This window comes from Herpailurus yagouaroundi, unplaced genomic scaffold (assembly GCF_014898765.1).
Source record: "Herpailurus yagouaroundi ecotype Mexico unplaced genomic scaffold, PumYag 182, whole genome shotgun sequence".
NCBI lineage: Eukaryota > Metazoa > Chordata > Mammalia > Carnivora > Felidae > Herpailurus > Herpailurus yagouaroundi.
The window spans coordinates 34,675,189-34,694,719 of NW_024412413.1; the positions used below are offsets into that span (position 1 = coordinate 34,675,189).

The following is a 19,531-nucleotide window of genomic DNA, read 5'->3' on the forward strand; positions in this document are numbered from 1 at the left end:
GCAAGAAGTTTAGTAAGGTGCCTATTGGCATGTTATACAAATGCCAATTTGTTATACAAATTCTTGTTCTCAACTCCCTGGTGCACATAGAAAAGACAGACCTCATTTCAAGATGTCTTCAGCATGTCCCTATATTCTGGAGGGTGGAGGGGAATGTTACATTGACAACTGGTATAAGAAGAAAAATGTGTAAATAAATGATGTGAATAGGCAGAACTATTTAAAGTTGTACTGTGGTGACTTAATAGTAAAAGTTGTGGTTATCTTTTCAGAAACACCAATATCTGGAGGGAAAAAGAATGTTAAGAAAAAACAAAATATTAATTTTTAAATACTTTCTTAATCTCATTAATGGAGCTTTCTTGGTAAGACTCTTTATAATTATTTAGTAAAGAAAATGTAATACATTTTTATTGGCAATCACAAAAATATAATCGACTGTCTTTTCTGTAGGTTCTTGGACTTTTATTATTGGGATTTGGTGCATGGCTTTTATTAGATAGAAATATTTTTTTCACAGCTTTGGGTATGTATCTATTTTTCTTTTGCTCTCTTTGTGAACTCAGGCATTCCATTTTAAATAATTGCGTACATGATTTATTCAGCAGGTGGCAGTATTTCTCTAAACTTCATTGAGTATTGTTCAATTTTTTCCCTATGAAGCTCTTTGCCAATTGGTTTTAGAAACATCTCTAACTAATAGGACTTAAAACCAAGACCATAAAGGAGAATGAATCTGGTGAGAGAGAACTAGGAACTTTGGCTGGACAAGAGCTATGAGAGAAATGGAAGACTGGATTGTTCTAATAAACTCTGGATGAAAAGATAATGGAGATCCACATATTTGATAGTGCCCAGGTTAAATAATTTCTTTTAAAACTCAATTACCATCTGCTCTCACCATCACATGGTTACAAATAAAATATAATATTATCCAAAATGAATAAAATAATTAAATGCAGGTAACTTGATAAAAAAAATCTTTATTTTGCCATTTTGTGGTATGCTGTGGTCACTGTGGACTGAAGTTTAATAGGCTAAAGATTATTTTTATATACATCTCTTTGGTGGGAGGGAAAGAAGCCACAGTTTCAAGTGCTCAATAGCCAGATGCGGCTGTTGGGTATGGCTACCTTATGAGACAAGTGCAGATTTAGATGATATCCGTTACCTCAGTGAGTTTTATTAAACAGTACTGTTAATCCTTAAAAATATGACAAAAAGCAGGCCAACGTCTTTCTTAGTGGATTTCAAGTAAGATAAAATATGTTTGTAGGAAAATGAAAGCTGAGTAAAAAAGTTTAATAGGTAACAAAGTGCTACAAAGTATTGAACAATTTAAACTTCAGCTACACCTAAGTGCCTAGTAACTTTATTCTCTTCCATTTGCATACTTTGCTTATGGGAAAGTATTCATGATGTCTGAGTGCATTAGTGGTTTGCTCAGAGTACAGGGGTGTGTGGAGATCTTACGACAACCTTTCTGTCTTTTTCTTTCCTTCCCCAGAAGAGAGGCAATAATAGCTTCCACTTATTTATGTTGACTCTGTGCCAGACACTGGGCTAAGCACTTCCCATACAGCATCTAATTTGGTAACATAGTAGTTACAGTGGAGCAAAAGTCATTTCCATTTTTCTTTCCCTCCATTATGGAATTGAGAGATAGTTCTCTTAAAAATTATATATTTGAAAGTATGTATTTAGTGAAATCTCAGTTAAGGTTTCAAGACATGGAACTGAAAATAACCAGTTTGTGGCAAGAAACTGGTTGGGTCCTCCCCTCCCTTTTATCTGCAACTTTAAATTAACTTACCCTATTTTAAACACTATTCTGCCTTCACCTCTCCATTTGTAATAACACCATGCTACGTGAGGTTCCCATCTTCCCTCTGCCATAGTAATAGCATCCAATAGCCTTGTGTTCTGATCTCCTTCCTCAACCATCTTCCAGAGGCCCGTGAAATAATTTAAGATGAAAATCCATCCATACAACATTAAAAGCTTTTCTCTGGCTCCCCACTGCACTTATTCATTCATATGACAAGTATTTACAGAGTGTCTTCTACATGTTAGGTATGATCCTGTAAGCTGAGGATACTGTAGTGTACAAGAAAGGTAAATACTTTGTCCTCATGGAGTTTAATTTCAGTGAGAAAGGCTGGGTTAGAGCATACAAAGTGTGCATAATTTGGCCCCTGAAAACCTGCCCAATTTCACCTGCTTCAAACCCTAAGTGCCAGCAAAGCTGAATTTCCTACACATACTGTGCTGTTCTATCATTCCAATCTAGATATATTCAGTTATCACTTAAAGCCCATGCTCAGTGTTGCCTTCTCCAGCAATCTTGCCTACCTCTACTCTCCAACCTCCTCCCCCTCCTGGATCAGATGCTCACGTACCCAGGGGTGTGCTGGTAAATATTTAACAACCAGTTCTGGGAGAGAAAGTCTTGATTTATGGTATTTACTGACTTCTGTGGTTTAAATACGTAATGTCACGATGGCTGATTTCACAGTGTCACCGTGAGCTAAGTTGGCTTCCAAATTTTCCAAATTTTGTGAAAATGTAACAGTTGGCGTTTATGAGCCAGAACAAACTGGCTCCAGCACACCCCTGCCTCCACTGTTCTCCCATGAAACCGAGGGCATATTTAATTGATTTCTTCTTCCTTTTTTTTTTTAACAAATATTTGGTAAGCACTCAGTGTTCCACAGTCTGTGTCATAACACTAAGCATTTAACAGTTAGTCTGTTGACTGTATAAATATATATAGTCTCTAGCACAGAGAGCTCAGTCTAGGTGGAGAGAGAATAAAATACAATTTCAATGCAGTCATATTACCAAAGAAAATTGACCCACACATATTAGATACTCAAATAAGTTCATAAGTGTTTGCAGATACATTAAACATAAAAGAGTTTCACCTTAGGGGAAAAAAAAATTCTTTCATAGAAGACAGTGAAGATCAATAAGATAAAAGGAAAGAGATCTTTTGAGATTGAAGAATTTTTTCATCATGTCATTAATGGAAGAAAAGTCGCCAAGACTAAATAGGAGGTTCCAGAATGAAGTAAAAAAAAAAAAAGAGAGAGAGAGAGAGAGAGAGGGAGAGAAAGAGAATCCTACTGATTGGCGACAACTGCTTACAGAAATCTTGGGCTACTGCATATATTATTAAGTAGGATTTTAATACCACTTGATAATCATTTATTTTGTGGTTTCCACAGATAAAAATAATCATCTGATAGTATATATTTTTCAAATTTTGACTGGAACTGGATCTGCTATTGTTCTTCTTTGTCTCTTGGGTTATTTGGGAATTCACAATGAAATCAGATGGCTCCTAATCCTGGTATGTATTTCATTTTAACAGCCTGAATTAATCTGTATCTTCGATTTAGAGTGTCCAAGTCACGAAATGAGCAATAATCATTTACATCACCATAACACGTCAGTATAGTGTTTCCCAGGGAATAAGGTAAAGTAAGCATCTCCTCTCAAGAAACTTTTCTAGATAGAATGTTCTTGGTGAGTTTTCCATGGATCTGGACCTCTGCCCTTGCACACTTAGATGTTAATTTTCCATCTTCCTAGTCAATAGGAATCCATCTCCTAGGGTGAACTACAATTAACCAAACATAACAATCTGAAGACTAAAATCCAAATAAACTATTAAAGTCAATGAGCAATGTAGCTTAGCAAGATGAAAGAAACCATGTCCTTCAGTTAGCACATCTCCCTGTGGGACTGCCATGTGGAAAGCTAACTTATAACTGAGATTGCAATTTATTATTTAACAAAGGGAAATATAACTGCTGAGAGGGCCAGACCCTGGCATCTGGCTGGCACACTATCTCTCCCTAGCCATATATGTGGAAAGATAAATTATAATCAGGAATATAGACCTGAACATGAGCCATCTACCACACATGTGGCAGCTAAAGATCACGATTCACAGGCTCAGATGAAATACGGCTTTTGCCATTTTCTTTAAATCAAATCAGTTTTAATTCACAGGAGCTCTCTTGCCAAACAAGAGCAGATCTGCCTTTGCCACCTTAGGCCATTCAAACAGCAGAATGAGTAGACCCCGAAGGATCACGTGAGCTGGGAAAGTGAGAGTTTTCCTGGCAGCCAGTGTAGATTGATAACCAGTGTCCAGAGTGACCACCCAGCCTTTCAGTGCTACATAAAAGCTAAGTACTTCTGCATTCTTCCTAAGAGACACAATGGCTGCAGTTGAATATTGTATTTGTTTGACAAAACAAAAGAAGGGGGGAATCTAGAGGGAGGGAAACAAACATCTTATAAGTTTAAGCCTTATGGAATTGTGATATTAATGGCCTATAACTGAGAAAGCCTGATAGACCCCATCATAAGGAATGCACAAAGTAGGTCCTGAAGCCAAGACACCACACTCTTGTCTGGAGGCTCCAATGAAGGGCACTACTACTTTTTGCAATCATGTCACGTTTACTATTCTCTGAATTTACCAATACTTTTCTGATGGATACGTTACCACGTTAATTCATGCAGTCAACTTATGGGCAAATTTTATACGCCTAAGCACTTTCTTTGGCTTAATGGCGATTTTGCGTACCCTTACTCCAATTGAATAAATATTGTTTCACAATTTAAGGCTTAGGGGCAGTTTTACTTCCCTCTTTTAGAAGTTCTTGGGCAGTCTCTCACTGTACTCTCTAAGTGCTAAAACAAATAAAAAACACTGAATTTTTCTTATTACTATAAATATCTAACTACTACTAGAAGGGAATTTTCAAAGGTAAAAATCATGACTCATATATATGTGCACAAACATGTGTCAGAAACTTTATTTAAATAATTAATCATTAAGGGAACCAGTAAGAAGTAACAACTAGTTGAATGAGAATAAGATTTTGCAGATTTATATTCTCTATAGACTGTATTTGTTTGCATTTCCATTAATAGGAATTGCATTGCTATGGACAAGGAACTTTTTTTTAATATGAAATTTATTGTCAAATTGGTTTCTATACAACACCCAGTGCTCATCCTAACAGGTGCCCTCCTCAATGCCCATCACCCACCTTCCCCTGCCTCCCACCCCCCATCAACCCTCAGTTTATTCTCAGTTTTTAAGAGTCTCTCATGGTTTGCCTCCCTCCCTCTCTAACTTTTTTTTTTCCCCTTCCCCTCCCCCATGGGTTTCTGTTAAGTTTCTCAGGATCCACATAAGAGTGAAAACATATGGTATCTGTCTTTCTCTGTATGACTTATTTTACTTAGCATAACACTCTCCAGTTCCATCCATGTTGCTACAAAAGGCCATATTTCATTCTTTCTCATTGCCAAGTAGTATTCCATTGTGTATATAAACCACAACTTCTTTATCCATTCATCAGTTGATGGACAGTTAGGCTCTTTCCATAATTTGGCTATTGTTGAAAGTGCTGCTATAAACATTGGGGTACAAGTGCCCCTATGCATCAGCACTCCTGTATCCCTTGGGTAATTCCTAGCAGTGCTATTGCTGGGTCATAGGGTAGTTCTTTTTTTAATTTTTTGAGGAATCTCCACACTGTTTTCCAGAGCAGCTGCACCAGTGTGCATTCCCACCAACAGTGCAAGAGGGTTCCCGTTTCTCCACATCCTCTCCAGCGTCTACAGTCTCCTGATTTGTTCATTTTAGCCACTCTGACTGGCATGAGGTGGTATCTCAGTGTGGTTTTGATTTGTTTTTCCCTGATGAGGAGTGACATTGAGCATTTTTTCATGTGCCTGTTGGCCATCTGGATGTCTTCTTTAGAGAAGTGTCTATTCATGTCTTCTGCCCATTTCTTCACTGGATTATTTGTTTTTCAGGTGTGGAGTTTGGTAAGTTCTTTATAGATTTTGGATACTAGCCCTTTGTCCAATATGTCATTTGCAAATATCTTTTCCCATTCCATTGGTTGCCTTTTAGTGTTGTCGATTGTTTCCTTTACAGCACAGAAGTTTTTATCTAGATGAGGTCCCAATAGTTCATTTTTGCTTTTAATTCCCTTGCCTTTGGAGATGTGTCAAGTAAGAAATTGCTGCGGCTGAGGTCAGAGAGGTTTTTTCCTGCTTTCTCCTCTAGGGTTTTGATGGTTTCCTGTCTCATGCTCAGGTCCTTCATCCATTTTGAGTTTGTTTTTTGTGAATGGTGTAAGAAAGTGGTCTAGTTTCAACCTTCTGCATGTTGCTGTCCAGTTCTCCCAGCACCATTTGTTAAAGAGACTGTCTTTTTTCCATTGGATATTCTTTCCTGCTTTGTCAAAGATTAGTTGGCCATACCTTTGTGCACCCAGTTCTAGGGTCTCTATTCTATTCCATTGGTCTATGTGTCTGTTTTTTTGCCAATACCATGCTGTCTTGATGATGACAGCTTTGTAGTAGAGGCTAAAGTCTGGGATTGTGATGCCTCCTGCTTTGGTCTTCTTCTTCAATATTACTTTGGCTATTTGGGGTCTTTTGCGGTTCCATACAAATTTTAGGATTGCTTGTTTAAAGATCAGAGCAGAAATAAACAATATAGATTCTAAAAAAAAAAACTGTAGAGTAGATCAATGAAACCAAGAGTTGGTTTTTTTGAAAAAATAAACAAAATTGATAAATTGATAAACCTCTAGCTAGGCTTCTCAAAAAGAAAAGGGAGATGACCCAAATAGATAAAATCATGAATAAAAATGGAATTATTGCAACCAATCCCTCAGAAATACAAGCAATTATCAGGGAATACTATGAAAAATCATATGCCAACAAACTGGACAACCTGGAAGAAATGGACAAATTCCTAAGCACCCACACACTTCCAAAACTCAAACAGGAAGAAATAGAAAATTTGAACAGACCCAAAACCAGTGAAGAAATTGAATCAGTTATCAAAAATCTCCCAACAAATAAGAGTCCAGGACCAGATGGCTTCCCAGGGGAATTCTACCAGACATTTAAAGCAGAGATAATACCTATCCTTCTCAAGCTGTTCCAAAAAATAGAAAGGGGAGGAAAACTTCCAGATGCATTCTATGAAGCCAGCATTACTTTGATTCCCAAGCCAGACAGACACCCAGCAAAAAAAGAGAACTACAGGCCAATATCCCTGATGAATATGGATGCAAAAATTCTCAGCAAGATACTAGCAAATCAAATTCAACAACATATAAAAAGAATTACTCAACATGATCAAGTGGGATTCACTCCTGGGCTGCAGGGCTGGTTCAATATTTGCAAATCAATCAATGTGATACATAACATTAATAAAAGAAAAGGTAAGAACCATGTGATCCTGTCAATCGATGCAGAAAAAGCATTTGACAAAATTCAGCATCCTTTCTTAATAAAAACCCTCAAGAAAGTTGGGATAGAAGGAACATACTTAAACATCATAAAAGCCATTTATGAAAAGCCCACAGCTAATATCATTTTCAATGGGGGAAAACTGAGAGCTTTCCCCCTGAGATCAGGAATACGATAGGGGTGTCCACTCTCATTGCTGTTGTTTAACATAGTATTGGAAGTTCTAGCATCAGCAATCAGACAAGAAAAGGAAATCAAAGGCATCAAAATTGGCAAAGATGAAGTTAAGCTTTCACTTTTTGCAGATGACATGATATTATACATGGAAAACCCGACAGACTCCACCCAAAGTCTGATGGAACTGATACATGAATTCAGCAAAGTCACAGGATACAAAATTAATGTACAGAAAGCAGTTGCATTCTTATACACTAATAATAAAGCAATAGAAAGACAAATAAAGAAACTGATTCCATTCACAATTGCACCAAGAATCATAAAATACCTAGGAATAAACCTAACCAAAGATGTAAAAATCCGTATGCTGAAAACACTAGAAAGCTTATGAAGGAAATTGAAGAAGATATGAAGAAATGGAAAAATATTCCATGCTCATGGATTGTAAGAATAAATATTGTTAAAATGTCAGTACTACCCAAAGCAATCTAACATTCAATGCAATCCCAATCAAAATTACACCAGCATTCTTCTCGAAGCTAGAACAAGCAATCCTAAAATTTGTATGGAACCACAAAAGATCCCGAATAGCCAAAGTAATATTGAAGAAGAGGAACTTTTGTATTACTACCATAAATCTGTAAGTTTACCCCATACAGAGTTGAATAATAGTTTAGTCAAAGGTAACATTGCATATGTCCATAGGATCAGAAAACTGGGAAGGTCCACTGGACCACAACCAGCTTTCCATTAAAAAGAAGCCCAGTAATTTTTTTATTGTTTTACATTAAAATATTGTCTTACAATATTTTATAATGAAGTATTGTTTTACAATTTTCCTGTCTCTACAAATCTCCTTTTAGTGAAGATTAAGTGAGACGATGTATGTAGAAGTATTAGAAATCTAAACTTCTAAACAGATCTAAAGACCCTATTTTTGTCTCTGAAACATTTGTCTCTAAAAATAAGATTGGTAACTTATATCAAACAAACAAATTTTAACTATTTTAAAGTATTAATGTTTAAAATATGTGAAATTAAGAATACTAACAGTGAGTCATTCTTATATTTTAGTTAGTAAAATATTCAGACTGCTAATTTTTTTAGATTATAAATTCTAGATAATATATACTACTATGTGATGCTATGATGAAGAAGATTGCAGTGGCCTTAAGTTTAAAAAATATAGTTAAATAAATGTGCAAATAATTTCATTTGACCTTGAAGAGAAGTATTTTCAGTTTTCAAAGGAATAATTTAAATGTACATACAAATTTAATCTTATTATAGCAGGTACTTTTGTTATTTTCTGTTATTGTTGTTACTTTGTTCATTTTGGATTCGCCTAATAGGTCACAATTCAGTGAGTTTTCTAGTGTTAGTGTCATGGTGCATTAAGTGGAGATCCAGCCAAGTGAGTTCCCCTCTAGGACAGTTTTAGATCCAAATAAAGGAAGATCATCAACAATTTCATTAGACCAAGTGGTCTGTTAGGGTGCCCACTGAATACTATCACTTCTGTCTTACTCTTATCCAAATGTTCAATGATTTTTTTCTTTGCCTTTTTGTTTGAATAAAATCACTCATGTATATGAGGGCTGGAAACCAGCAATACCTGTGTGTATTTTAAGACAGGATATTTCATATAATGTACATTTCCCCATCATTGTAACATCTAAAGTACATAGTAGAACCACAGTTACCATCTCTATTTCTCTTCTGTTTTAGTATGCAGCACTGTTAATGTGGGCCTTTGGTGTTCAAGTTGTACTTTCAGGATTCATCTTCACAAAGAAAAAAGAGGTATGGAAAGATCATCCTTTTATTTGAAACCTAAAGAAAATTAGACATCTTAAATTATTAAGACCTATGAGCCTATATTAAGAGCGAAAGGTAAATGTCTTTGTGGGGAAAAAGATTCAATGGACATATTAAAGAATTCTATATAAGGTCATATCAAAAAGGTGGACTATAAGGAAATTTGTCTTTAACTCAGCAAAATATTGACAGTGTTGTAAATAACAAAGAACATGGGGGAAGAGGGGGTGATAGTGGGTGTAGGGAATCCAAAATTTGTCTCCCAGCCAACCCTGGCTCCCATGATTAACCCAATTCTATTTTTCTATATAGACTTACTATATTCTATTTTTGTCAAGAAATACCTTTAGACTTGTATGAATTTGAAATTTAGGTATTTAAATGAAATGAAATGCATAATTCAAATATTTGGTACAGGTATGGTCATGAGTGATATAATCAATCACAACAAGATTTATATTTATCAAATTAAATTAAAAAAAAAAACATATAGTAAACTGCCTGAAAAAAAACTTTGGGTAACAAAAATTACCTACTAAGGTCAATGGTTACCCTCTATTTTTAAAGAAATTTAATTGTTTCAGGGTGCCTGGGTGGCTCAGTTGGCTAGGCATCCAGCTTTGGCTCAGGTCATGATCTCATGGTTCATGAGTTCGAGCCCTACATGGGGCTCTGTACCGACAGTGCGGAGCCTGCTTGGGATTTTCTCTCTTTCCTTCTCTCTCTCTGCCCCCTCCCCCACTTTCTGTCTCTCTTAAAATAAATAAATAAACTTACAAATTCAAAAAAAGAAAAAGAAATGTCATTGTTTCAGTGCAGTCATGCTCTGTCTCTGTATTATGGGAGATTTTCCTGTAGGAAAGAGCATGGGCTTGAAGTCATACAGATCTGCAGATAACTAGAGGTCCACAAGCTACTTAGCAGTCCTAAGCCTATGTCTTAATCTGTACAGCATGGTTAATACCCACCTCCCTTAGAGAGTTACCACTAACTGACAACTTCAAAAGTTTCTGTCACTGAGTAGCTACTTAAAGCTCCCTTTCTGGGCACCTGGGTGGCTCAATCGGTTAAGTGTCCGACTTCGGCTCAGGTCATGATCTCCTAACTTGTGGGTCCAACCCCACATCAGGCTCTGTGTTGACAGCTCTGAGCCTGGAGCCTGCTTTGGATTCTCTCTCTCTCTCTCTCTCTCTCTCTCTCTCTCTCTCTCCCCCCCTCCCCCCCCCCCATTCACACTCTGTCTCTCTCAAAAATGAATTTAAAAACACTTTAATTTTTTTTTAATATTTTAAAAAAGAACTCCCTTTCTTACCTTAATTAATTTCAAAGGAACCCCTGATCAATTCCTACACTTCCTAGCCTTCAAAAATCTCTCTATATGTAGAGTCCTAAGCAATGACCAAACCTCATTCCTGTAGAACACCATCACCCTCCAACTTCATTTGCTCTCCTGTGCTTGGCATCTATCCTGGATATCTAGCCACCCAAGACTTATTGTTAATGGCCTGACATTTAGAGCTAAAATGTCTTCTCATGTGTGTGTGTGTGTGTGTGTGTGTGTGTGTGTGTGTGCACAGTATGTGGGTTCTGTAAAGCTGTAATGGTGGCAAAGCACTACATCCCAACCAATCGGCCTGTAACTTTTGGATCTGGTGATAGAACTTGAATATAACACCTCAGGATCCTTAACACCTAAATTTAGTTTATCAGTGTTGTCCATGCTCTCTTAAGTATTATTCACATATTCATCTCTACTTAATTTAAGAATAAAAATGATCACCTAAGAATAATTACCATGTGCCAGAGACTGTGATAAGCACTTTATAGGCATTAGATTTTTGATTCTCACAACAACCCCTAGAGAGGCATTGTTAGTCCTACTTTCTAGAACAGGAAACTGAGGCTTTGAGAGGAGAAATGTTTGCTAAAATGCATCATGGCCAAATGACAGATTCTGGACTCAAACACTTATTAACTGAATCTAGAGGTAACAGCTCTGTTTACATCAATTTTCCTTCTACATTCACACTAGATTAAGCTCCTAGGAGCTTCTAAGTCTTTTATGCCACTTACAGCACCCAACAGTGTTCGAGGTGCACTAGGGCTACAAAGGATCCTTGTCAAAATAAATATGTGTGAGGGGATTTCTTTATATAGAAGTCATGGAGATTAGATATGATACTCTTGTGTACTAAGATGTGATTTATCTGCTCTCTGGATCTCCCAAATAATGCTTCAGAGGGTAAATAAGGACATAAGCCTGCCCCTTCCTACAACACTATAAAATGGAAAAATATTTTCTAGTCTAAATAAAAATTAGGGTGCCTGTGTGGCTCAGTTGGTTAAGCATCCAACTCTTGGTTTTGGCTCAGGTCTTGATCTCACTGTGGGTTCAAGGCCCGGGTAGGGCTCCATGCTGGCAGCATGGGGCCTGCTTGGGATTCTCTCTCCCTCTCTCTCTACCCCTTCCTGATTCCTGTGCACGTATGCTCTCTCTTAAAATAAATAAACTTTTTTTTAAAAAAGCACATTTAAAAAATGAAAATAAATAAAAATTAACTTAGAGAATAAATTAAATAACTTACAGATCTAAATAACACTACATTATTCTAATCTTAAATGCATTAAAGCATAGATATATTAGTGACTACATTAGAGTTAACTTGTACACATGGTTTAATGGTTGTAGTATTCCCACCAGTTAATTCGTTTTCATTATTCAAAGATAGCATAATACAATGAGAAATCACTAAACCTGAATTCAAATGAACCATATTTAAAAGCCTCATCTCCACATCCTTATTCATGTAAACAGAGCAAATAACTAAATTCTCGATCTATCTCCTTGTTCATAAAATGGAATAGTATCTGTTCTTTCTACGTTTTACCTTAGTTATGAAAGTCACCTGAACTTTTAAATATTTAAGTAGATTACTATTAAAATTTACCTCTGCAATATCTAGGTTTTGAAATAGCATGTTCACCCCATTCTTTCAAATCTGATTGTTTTTGTTACAGCATTGTGAAAACATAATTTAATTTTTTAAATTAAAAATCATAATTCTTGTATAAATATACAGCAAGCACAGATCAGTGATTTTATTTAACATCTTGATTAATGTGGGAATCAGTAAGAAATAAAAACCAGCTCAAAGGAGAGTCCAAAGAGAAGACACTTATAAAGGCTATCTCTTAACATATACAAAACATAGTTGGTAGAGGAGATATCATTTGCCCCCCACCAGGAAAAATTCATCTGCATTTCTCTGATAAAGCATCAGTTGTCAGTAGTTTCCTACAACTTACAAAGTTGTTAAATAAGTTAAAAACTGAGAAAGATACAGACCCTCATGAAATAAGAAGACCCTGAAGTTATGCTAAAGAAAGCCTAATTTCCATTAAAAAGATACTCAGTAATCTTTTTTGGCCCATTTCAGAGTTTTTCACAATTTTTCCTGAGAGTACAAGAAGAAAAGCAGAATCCTTAGACATTCAGGAGAATAGCACATAACTTTCTCTTCAGCCATAAAATAAGTCTCATATATTCCTCTTGTAGGTCACAATGCAAAAGACCAAATGCCTCAGCACTCACTGAGATTGCTAAAAGTAGTTAAAGAAACAGAAAACACAGGAATAATCAGAGAACAGCAAAATGACTAGAATACTCTTTTGTTAGGAACCATAAGGAAAGTTTCCTTCAGATTTGGACTTTTTTTCCTTTCCAAGTTTTCATTTAAAGTCCAGTTAGTTAAAATGCAGTGTAATATTAGTTTCAGGTGTACAAATTAGTGATTATATATACAATAGAATATTTCTCAGACATCGAAAAGAATGAAATATTGCTATTTGCAATGACATGGATGGAACTAGAGAGTACTATGCTAAGCGAAATCAGAGAAAGACAAATCCCATAGGATTTCAGATTTTGACTTTGATGCAATTTTCAACAGATTCACCAAGTATGGCATGATAAAGTTGACTTAATCATTGCTGAGTATGGATCTAAAGATATGCCTGAAGATATACCCAAGTGGACTTTTCTGAATGCTTTACAGAAAACAGTAAGAGAAAATTAGCATAAAACTAAAAATTAGATGTCAAACATGATCACTATAGGGTAAGGGAGACGGGGAAGGGTGGGAGATGGAACAGAGGAATGAGAGGAATAGCATTGTTCCCAGTTACAAATCTTGAGTTTTATCCTCCTTTTGTAAATTAGATCTTCGATTCTTGCTTAACTGATGTGCATTTTAACCTGGTCTCACCTATAAAAGTGTTGGTGGGGTAATCTTCCCTGCTGCACCTGTGGGACAGAAGTCTGAGCACAGTTCTTGCCAGCAGCAGAGAAACATGGTAGTTACCATTTAAGCCTGAATGTCAGGTTTGCTACATATTAACTTTTTGACCCTGGACAAGTATCCTTATTAATTTCAGATTCCATATTCTTAAAATGGACAGAATAACCCTTACCTCTGGTTGGCAGGAATCAATGAAATAATATATAGAATGTACAGAAAGCCTTGGATCTGGAAAATAGTGAGCAATTAATACTTGCTAGCTAATGTATTATGATTCTTATTTTGCACATCATATATTTCTAGGCAGCGTACAGGAATGGGTATGGTTGCCCAGATGGTTTACAGGAATAGATCACCAGCTGGAACTTAGTAAATGCTTGATAAAGAAAATAAATTTTTGTATTTACTTTTTGTAAGTGCTTTATATGTATCAACTTATTTACTCCTCTGAACCCAATGAAGTAAGACCTATTATCCTCGTTTTATAGATGAAGGACTATGAAATTGAGTAACTTACCCAGGGTCATAGAGCTAATTGGGTTGCAGAAACATGATTCAATTCCAGACAACGTAGCACTAGATTTTGTACTCTAACTACTATAGTAGGTGCCTCACATAGAAATAACTATCATTGGAGCGCCTGGGTGGCTCAGGTCATTATCTCACGGTTCGTGAGTTCGAGCCCCGCATTGGGCTCTGTGCTGACAGCTTAGAGCCTGGAGCCTGCCTCAGATTCTGTGCACCACACCCCCCCCCCACCACCTCTCTCTCCACCCCTTCCCTGCTTGTACTGTGTCTCTCTCTGTCTTTCAAAAATGAATAAACATAAAAAAAAAATTAAAAAAAGAAATAGCTATTATTTTTAGTATATGTAATAACAGAAAGGCATTTTAGGAGAATTGAAATATAACTATAAATGCTTTTTTAGTCGTACTGTTTTTCCCCTGACGCATATGATGTGTACATGTATTGCCTCTCTAGATTGCATTAGGACTGATGGCAGAGAACCAAACCTTCCTATGGTCATAAACTGATAAGAAAAAAGTTCTATGTGTGACATTGCTATTATTAATGAGAATCAAGCTTACAGTTCCTAGTCCTGAGTATAACTGAGACAAGACATGTAGATTTGACTGAACTCATTTTCAGTACTCACACTCTAAAGCATTATTTCAGTCATTCAACATTTCCATGATTGTTGGTACATATTGTGACATAGGCAGTACTGATGTTATAACATTCAACAACAAGTTTAGAAAACAATGAAGTATTCACTTCAACTCTGTCTTATATTCTAGGTGACAAATATATATGTTGATTCTTTCACATCTTCCCTATTCAACTTGATGGGATTGGAAATGAGATCTTTCCAATGTTTTATCATTTCTATGGCTGTTTGCCTTTTCATCTTTTTTGACTCTCTGTGGAAAATTTTCACACAATACAAAATTGCAAGTTAACATATTAGTCCTAAGAGAGTAAAAATAACACTGAATCTCTTTAAGTATAATTAAATAAAAATGGCAGCATATTCTGGAGAAAAAATATAGCTACTGCTATAGTGGAGAGAAAGATATGCCTATAGTGATTTCCTTTTCTGTATTCAGTCCCAAACATAGTTTGTAGCTTCAGTAAATCAGGCATACCTTCCATCCTGGGTTCCTTTATGATAAATTCAGATCTAACAATTTCATCCAAACATAGCCCACTTATATTGTAAAGATCTTTAGTTCTGGTTAACATCAACAAAAGCAGTAACAAAGTAATGGATTAAACAAACAAAACTATACTTATATTTGTAATTCACTGCATTTCAATGCAGAATGAATTAATAACTTTTTCAGAAAAAATATTTTAACATACATGGGAATCACAATTAACTGCCTTTTGAATATTTTATAGTAAAATTTATAGATTTCTTTTCTAGTTGCAGTGTTGTGGCCAGTACAATTACACAGACTGGATAAAGAATAAAAATAAAGAAAATTCAGAACAGGTGCCATGTTCTTGCACAAATTCTACATTAAGAAAGTGGTTTTGTGATGAGCCACTGAATGCAACTTACCTAGAGGTAAAGATAAGGCTTTCCAGGTGTTTACAGTGTCTTTTTTTGTTTTGTTTTTGCAAGTCAATTTAGAATGCTGAACAAAAGTTGTATATACAAACACTATTATTTACAGTGATTAAGTTCTTAAGCTACTTTATGAAACTGAACTCATAATTAATGAATAATTATTATTTTAACTTCCTGAGAATATGTTATTTAAGTGCTCCTAGATCTTGAGATACCATCAACCTTTCTCCCCAACCCTCCTTACTGAATCACTGCAGAAAAGGGAGGCACTTTTGGCCAATCTCTGGCATATAGGATTGGTAAGGGAGCTACAATACCAGAAGTAAGAAGGTATGAGCATTGGCAAAAACTGAAGTGAGGGGACGCCAGCAGTGAACAAGTGTTCAGATAAATGTAGTAGAAGCAAGAACAGGGTTTCGTCTGTTACTTACAGGTATGGGATACTGATCAACAAGATTTCCATCCCAAGAACTTCTAATATTTTATATAGTTTACACACTGATGTTATTCTAATTGTAAGACACATTTTTATTTACATAATTCATTCACAGATAAATAGAGCATTATGTTTTTTTTTTTAAGCTTCTCCTATTTGGGAAATAATCATTTTCGGTCATAGTACATACCTTGCTGAATTACAGTAGTGTGCAGAAAATTAGAGCCCTTTCTAAATTTAATAAAGTTCTGATTTCAATTACATCACAACATCTTAGCAACTTAAAAAGTAGTAACAGAGATGTTCTGCTATGAGAGGAAGTTCTCTGGACTAAAAAGGCTAGTCTCCACTTAGACAATGACTTTTTAGAGTTTGTGAATTACTGTATTATGTTTCTTCTTCTTTGTGATAGAATTCTATATAAGACCATTTTCCTCTCCCAAGTCAGTCTAAATAACTTTTCTTTCATTAGGGTTGTGAAAATAAAATCAACACGTGGTATAACGCTAATGCTTTAACATTAACTGGAATTAACTTCGGACTTTTGGCTTCAGAGGTAAGCTTTTGTTAATATGTTTAAAGATAAAAAATAGTTGAGTATAAACCATACATAACAAACTGCAGAAAAACCAGCTGGAGTCCTAATCAGACAAATTATACAAAAGGAGTCTGGACCTTGAGACTATTCACATCCGAGAGAGGTATGGGTCCCAACTAGAGGGGTGATATCCTTAAATCAGCCAAGTTGGATGACCTGTTAATAAATGGTCATCCTGGAAGGTAGTGACTTCATTGCTTTGTGATATATATATATATATAGAGAGAGAGAGAGAGAGAAAGAGAGAGAGAGAGAGAGAGAGAGAGAGATGAAGTATTTATATATGTATAAAATATGTAATAATATATAATAAACATATTCTATATATTTATTATGTGTTGTATAATAAATATATATAAATATATAATAAATTTATATATTAAATATATATTTATAATAAATATATATAAGTATATATATACTTCACATATGTTTTATATACATGTTTTATATATATGTTATATATATATTTATATATATGTGTATATATATATATATACACATATATATATAATACTTCATATCTCAACAGTGAGAGCCCACATTGGGCAGTCTTCAAGTTGGCAGACTGGAAATCTAGACCAATGTTTGACATTAGTAAATGTACTAGTTACTCATATACTCATTCATTCATTCATTCAGTCAGTCAATAAATTTGGAGGAGGGAGAACATCTACTGTGTGTCAGGTACTGTATTAATGGTCAGAGATTCAATGGGAAGCAAAACAGACACATTCCATGACCTGCTGACCTGTACGGTGCCAACTACAGATTTGAGACTCAGAAGCAGAACTTCATTCTCCAGTCTCAGTGCAGACTGATGAAAGCAGGTGAAGGCTATGGATTTAACAAAACTGTGAGAATGAATGTATTATCACAGTGTAGACTAAAACACTGCAATGAATATATAATGCATGGTTTGTTCAGAATAGGATACCGCATTTAATGTTATGCTGATCCAAAAAGGCATTGACCCGAGGTTCCATAAATTTTCTTCAACTGGTAACAACTATAGTCTCAGAATGGTGATTAAAACATTTTTATATGCATTAATGATGTTCTTTCAAAATGTTTATTCCCCATTGTGTTCATGCTTGGGTATTTAAGACAAGACTGAATGGGAGATAGTACCTGTGGTCCATTTTATCATCTACTCTTTGCACACCATCTGTAATGATTCTACACCAAAATGAAGCAGTTTTGTAGGACTGATGACACAGATGATGAACAAAAACCAGATCACAGGGTTCATCATGACATCTAGCCCAATGATAGCTCATGTAATTAAAATTGAAGTCTATTCGTTAGTCCCTTCATAAATGAACTTGGTGACACCTGGGTTACTCTAGAAGACTCACTTTGCAGACTTCTTATTGGCAACCATGTGTACCTTACTTCAAAACTTGGCCACTCTTTGATCCTTTCCCTATAAAACATGCATGTAGGGAATTGTATTGTAAGTTTTAACTGCGAATTACTCTTATTTATTATTTTGATATCTTATCATTTCCTTTTCTTCTAGGTTTTGCAAATCACATTAACTGTTTCTTTCTTCAGACACATCAAGAATAAAGTATATGCAAAAATGTGATCTCTGGACTTTAATTTACCCAGAAGAAACCAGCTAATTCTCAAAATAACCACATTGTGTTCTTTTACTCCAAAAATTAAAAAAAAAAATTGAATTACATTAATTAAGTTTAGAACTTGTTCAAGTCATTGGTTATATGTAACATAGAATTATGGAATATTATAAGAAATCACTCCATGAAATTCTCATTTTGTTTTTCAAAATATCAAATTCTGCAGTTCAGAACTTTACCTTGAGTTATTTTCTGAATTCAAGGATGTCATTATATACACTGAATTCAAAATGTGAAGTATCACTATATGTTTTGAGTTTCCTATATAGAAAAGATACATATATGATGCTTAGAAAATACTAATTAAGTAAACAATTATAATATCTACCTTGCATTTGCAATTTTAAGAAAACGATACTGATTTGTGGGAGATTTAAAAAAAAGATTGAAAGTCTTCATGTCACTGACCTCTGTACTTAATTAACCATTTATTTCTGTCTTCTGATTAATGCTTGCAAGTGGATAATAAAATTTTAGAGATTTGGGTATACTTTAGTGGCAGTAATAAAATATTAAAATCACAATTTTTAACTGTAGCATAAATGTCCTAAATGATCACTGAATTCCCAATACTCAACTTGCTACTCATTTTCTTCTTTTTCCTTAAATTTTGTTCAGGCTTACATGCACAATTCTCTGAAGGATATAAAAATAGCCTACCTGTTCTATTTTCCTAAAAGTGATATTGTGAGAACAGGAAAAAAATCCTTTGACAAATAAAAAGTGCTATACAAATGAAAGGCATTACCATATCATTGTTGTTCTTTATAGCAAAAAGACTACCTTGACCTTGAGGAAATCAAGAAAAGATAAATTAACTGAAGATCCTGCATCGCTCTCACTCCTATGGAAGGTTCACTGTCATTTACTAATTCAGTCATTTGTCTTTTCATCCATCTGTTCAGTACATTTCATATTTCAGAGACCTGTGAACTTTTTACAAGGCAGTGCAAAAGGAAACAGAATAACCATTTTCTCTAAAGCAACCTGTAAGTGCACATGCCTTCACTTCTTTGAGAGAGATTCTTTTGGGAATGTTTTATTTTTTTTATTTTTTTAATGTTTTCATTTTTATTTAAATTCCAGTATAGTTAACATACAGTGTTATATTAGTTTCAGGTGTACAATACAGTGATTCAACAATTCTGTACATTACTCATTGCTCACCAGGGTACGTGTAGTCACCAT

At 35.1% G+C, this 19,531-nt stretch overlaps 1 protein-coding gene across 1 annotated transcript; it reads left to right on the top strand.

Moving 5' to 3' along the window:
- The first annotated feature begins 182 nt into the window (after positions 1–182).
- Positions 183–18,990, top strand: TSPAN19 (tetraspanin 19). The gene is made up of 8 exons (XM_040491838.1): positions 183–365; positions 454–526; positions 3,228–3,352; positions 9,205–9,279; positions 13,245–13,355; positions 15,520–15,663; positions 16,575–16,658; positions 18,223–18,990. Exons 1-8 carry the CDS (start codon positions 300–302, stop codon positions 18,289–18,291), a joined length of 747 nt encoding a protein of 248 aa, XP_040347772.1. The 5' UTR covers positions 183–299; the 3' UTR covers positions 18,292–18,990.
- The last annotated feature ends 541 nt before the right edge of the window (positions 18,991–19,531 follow it).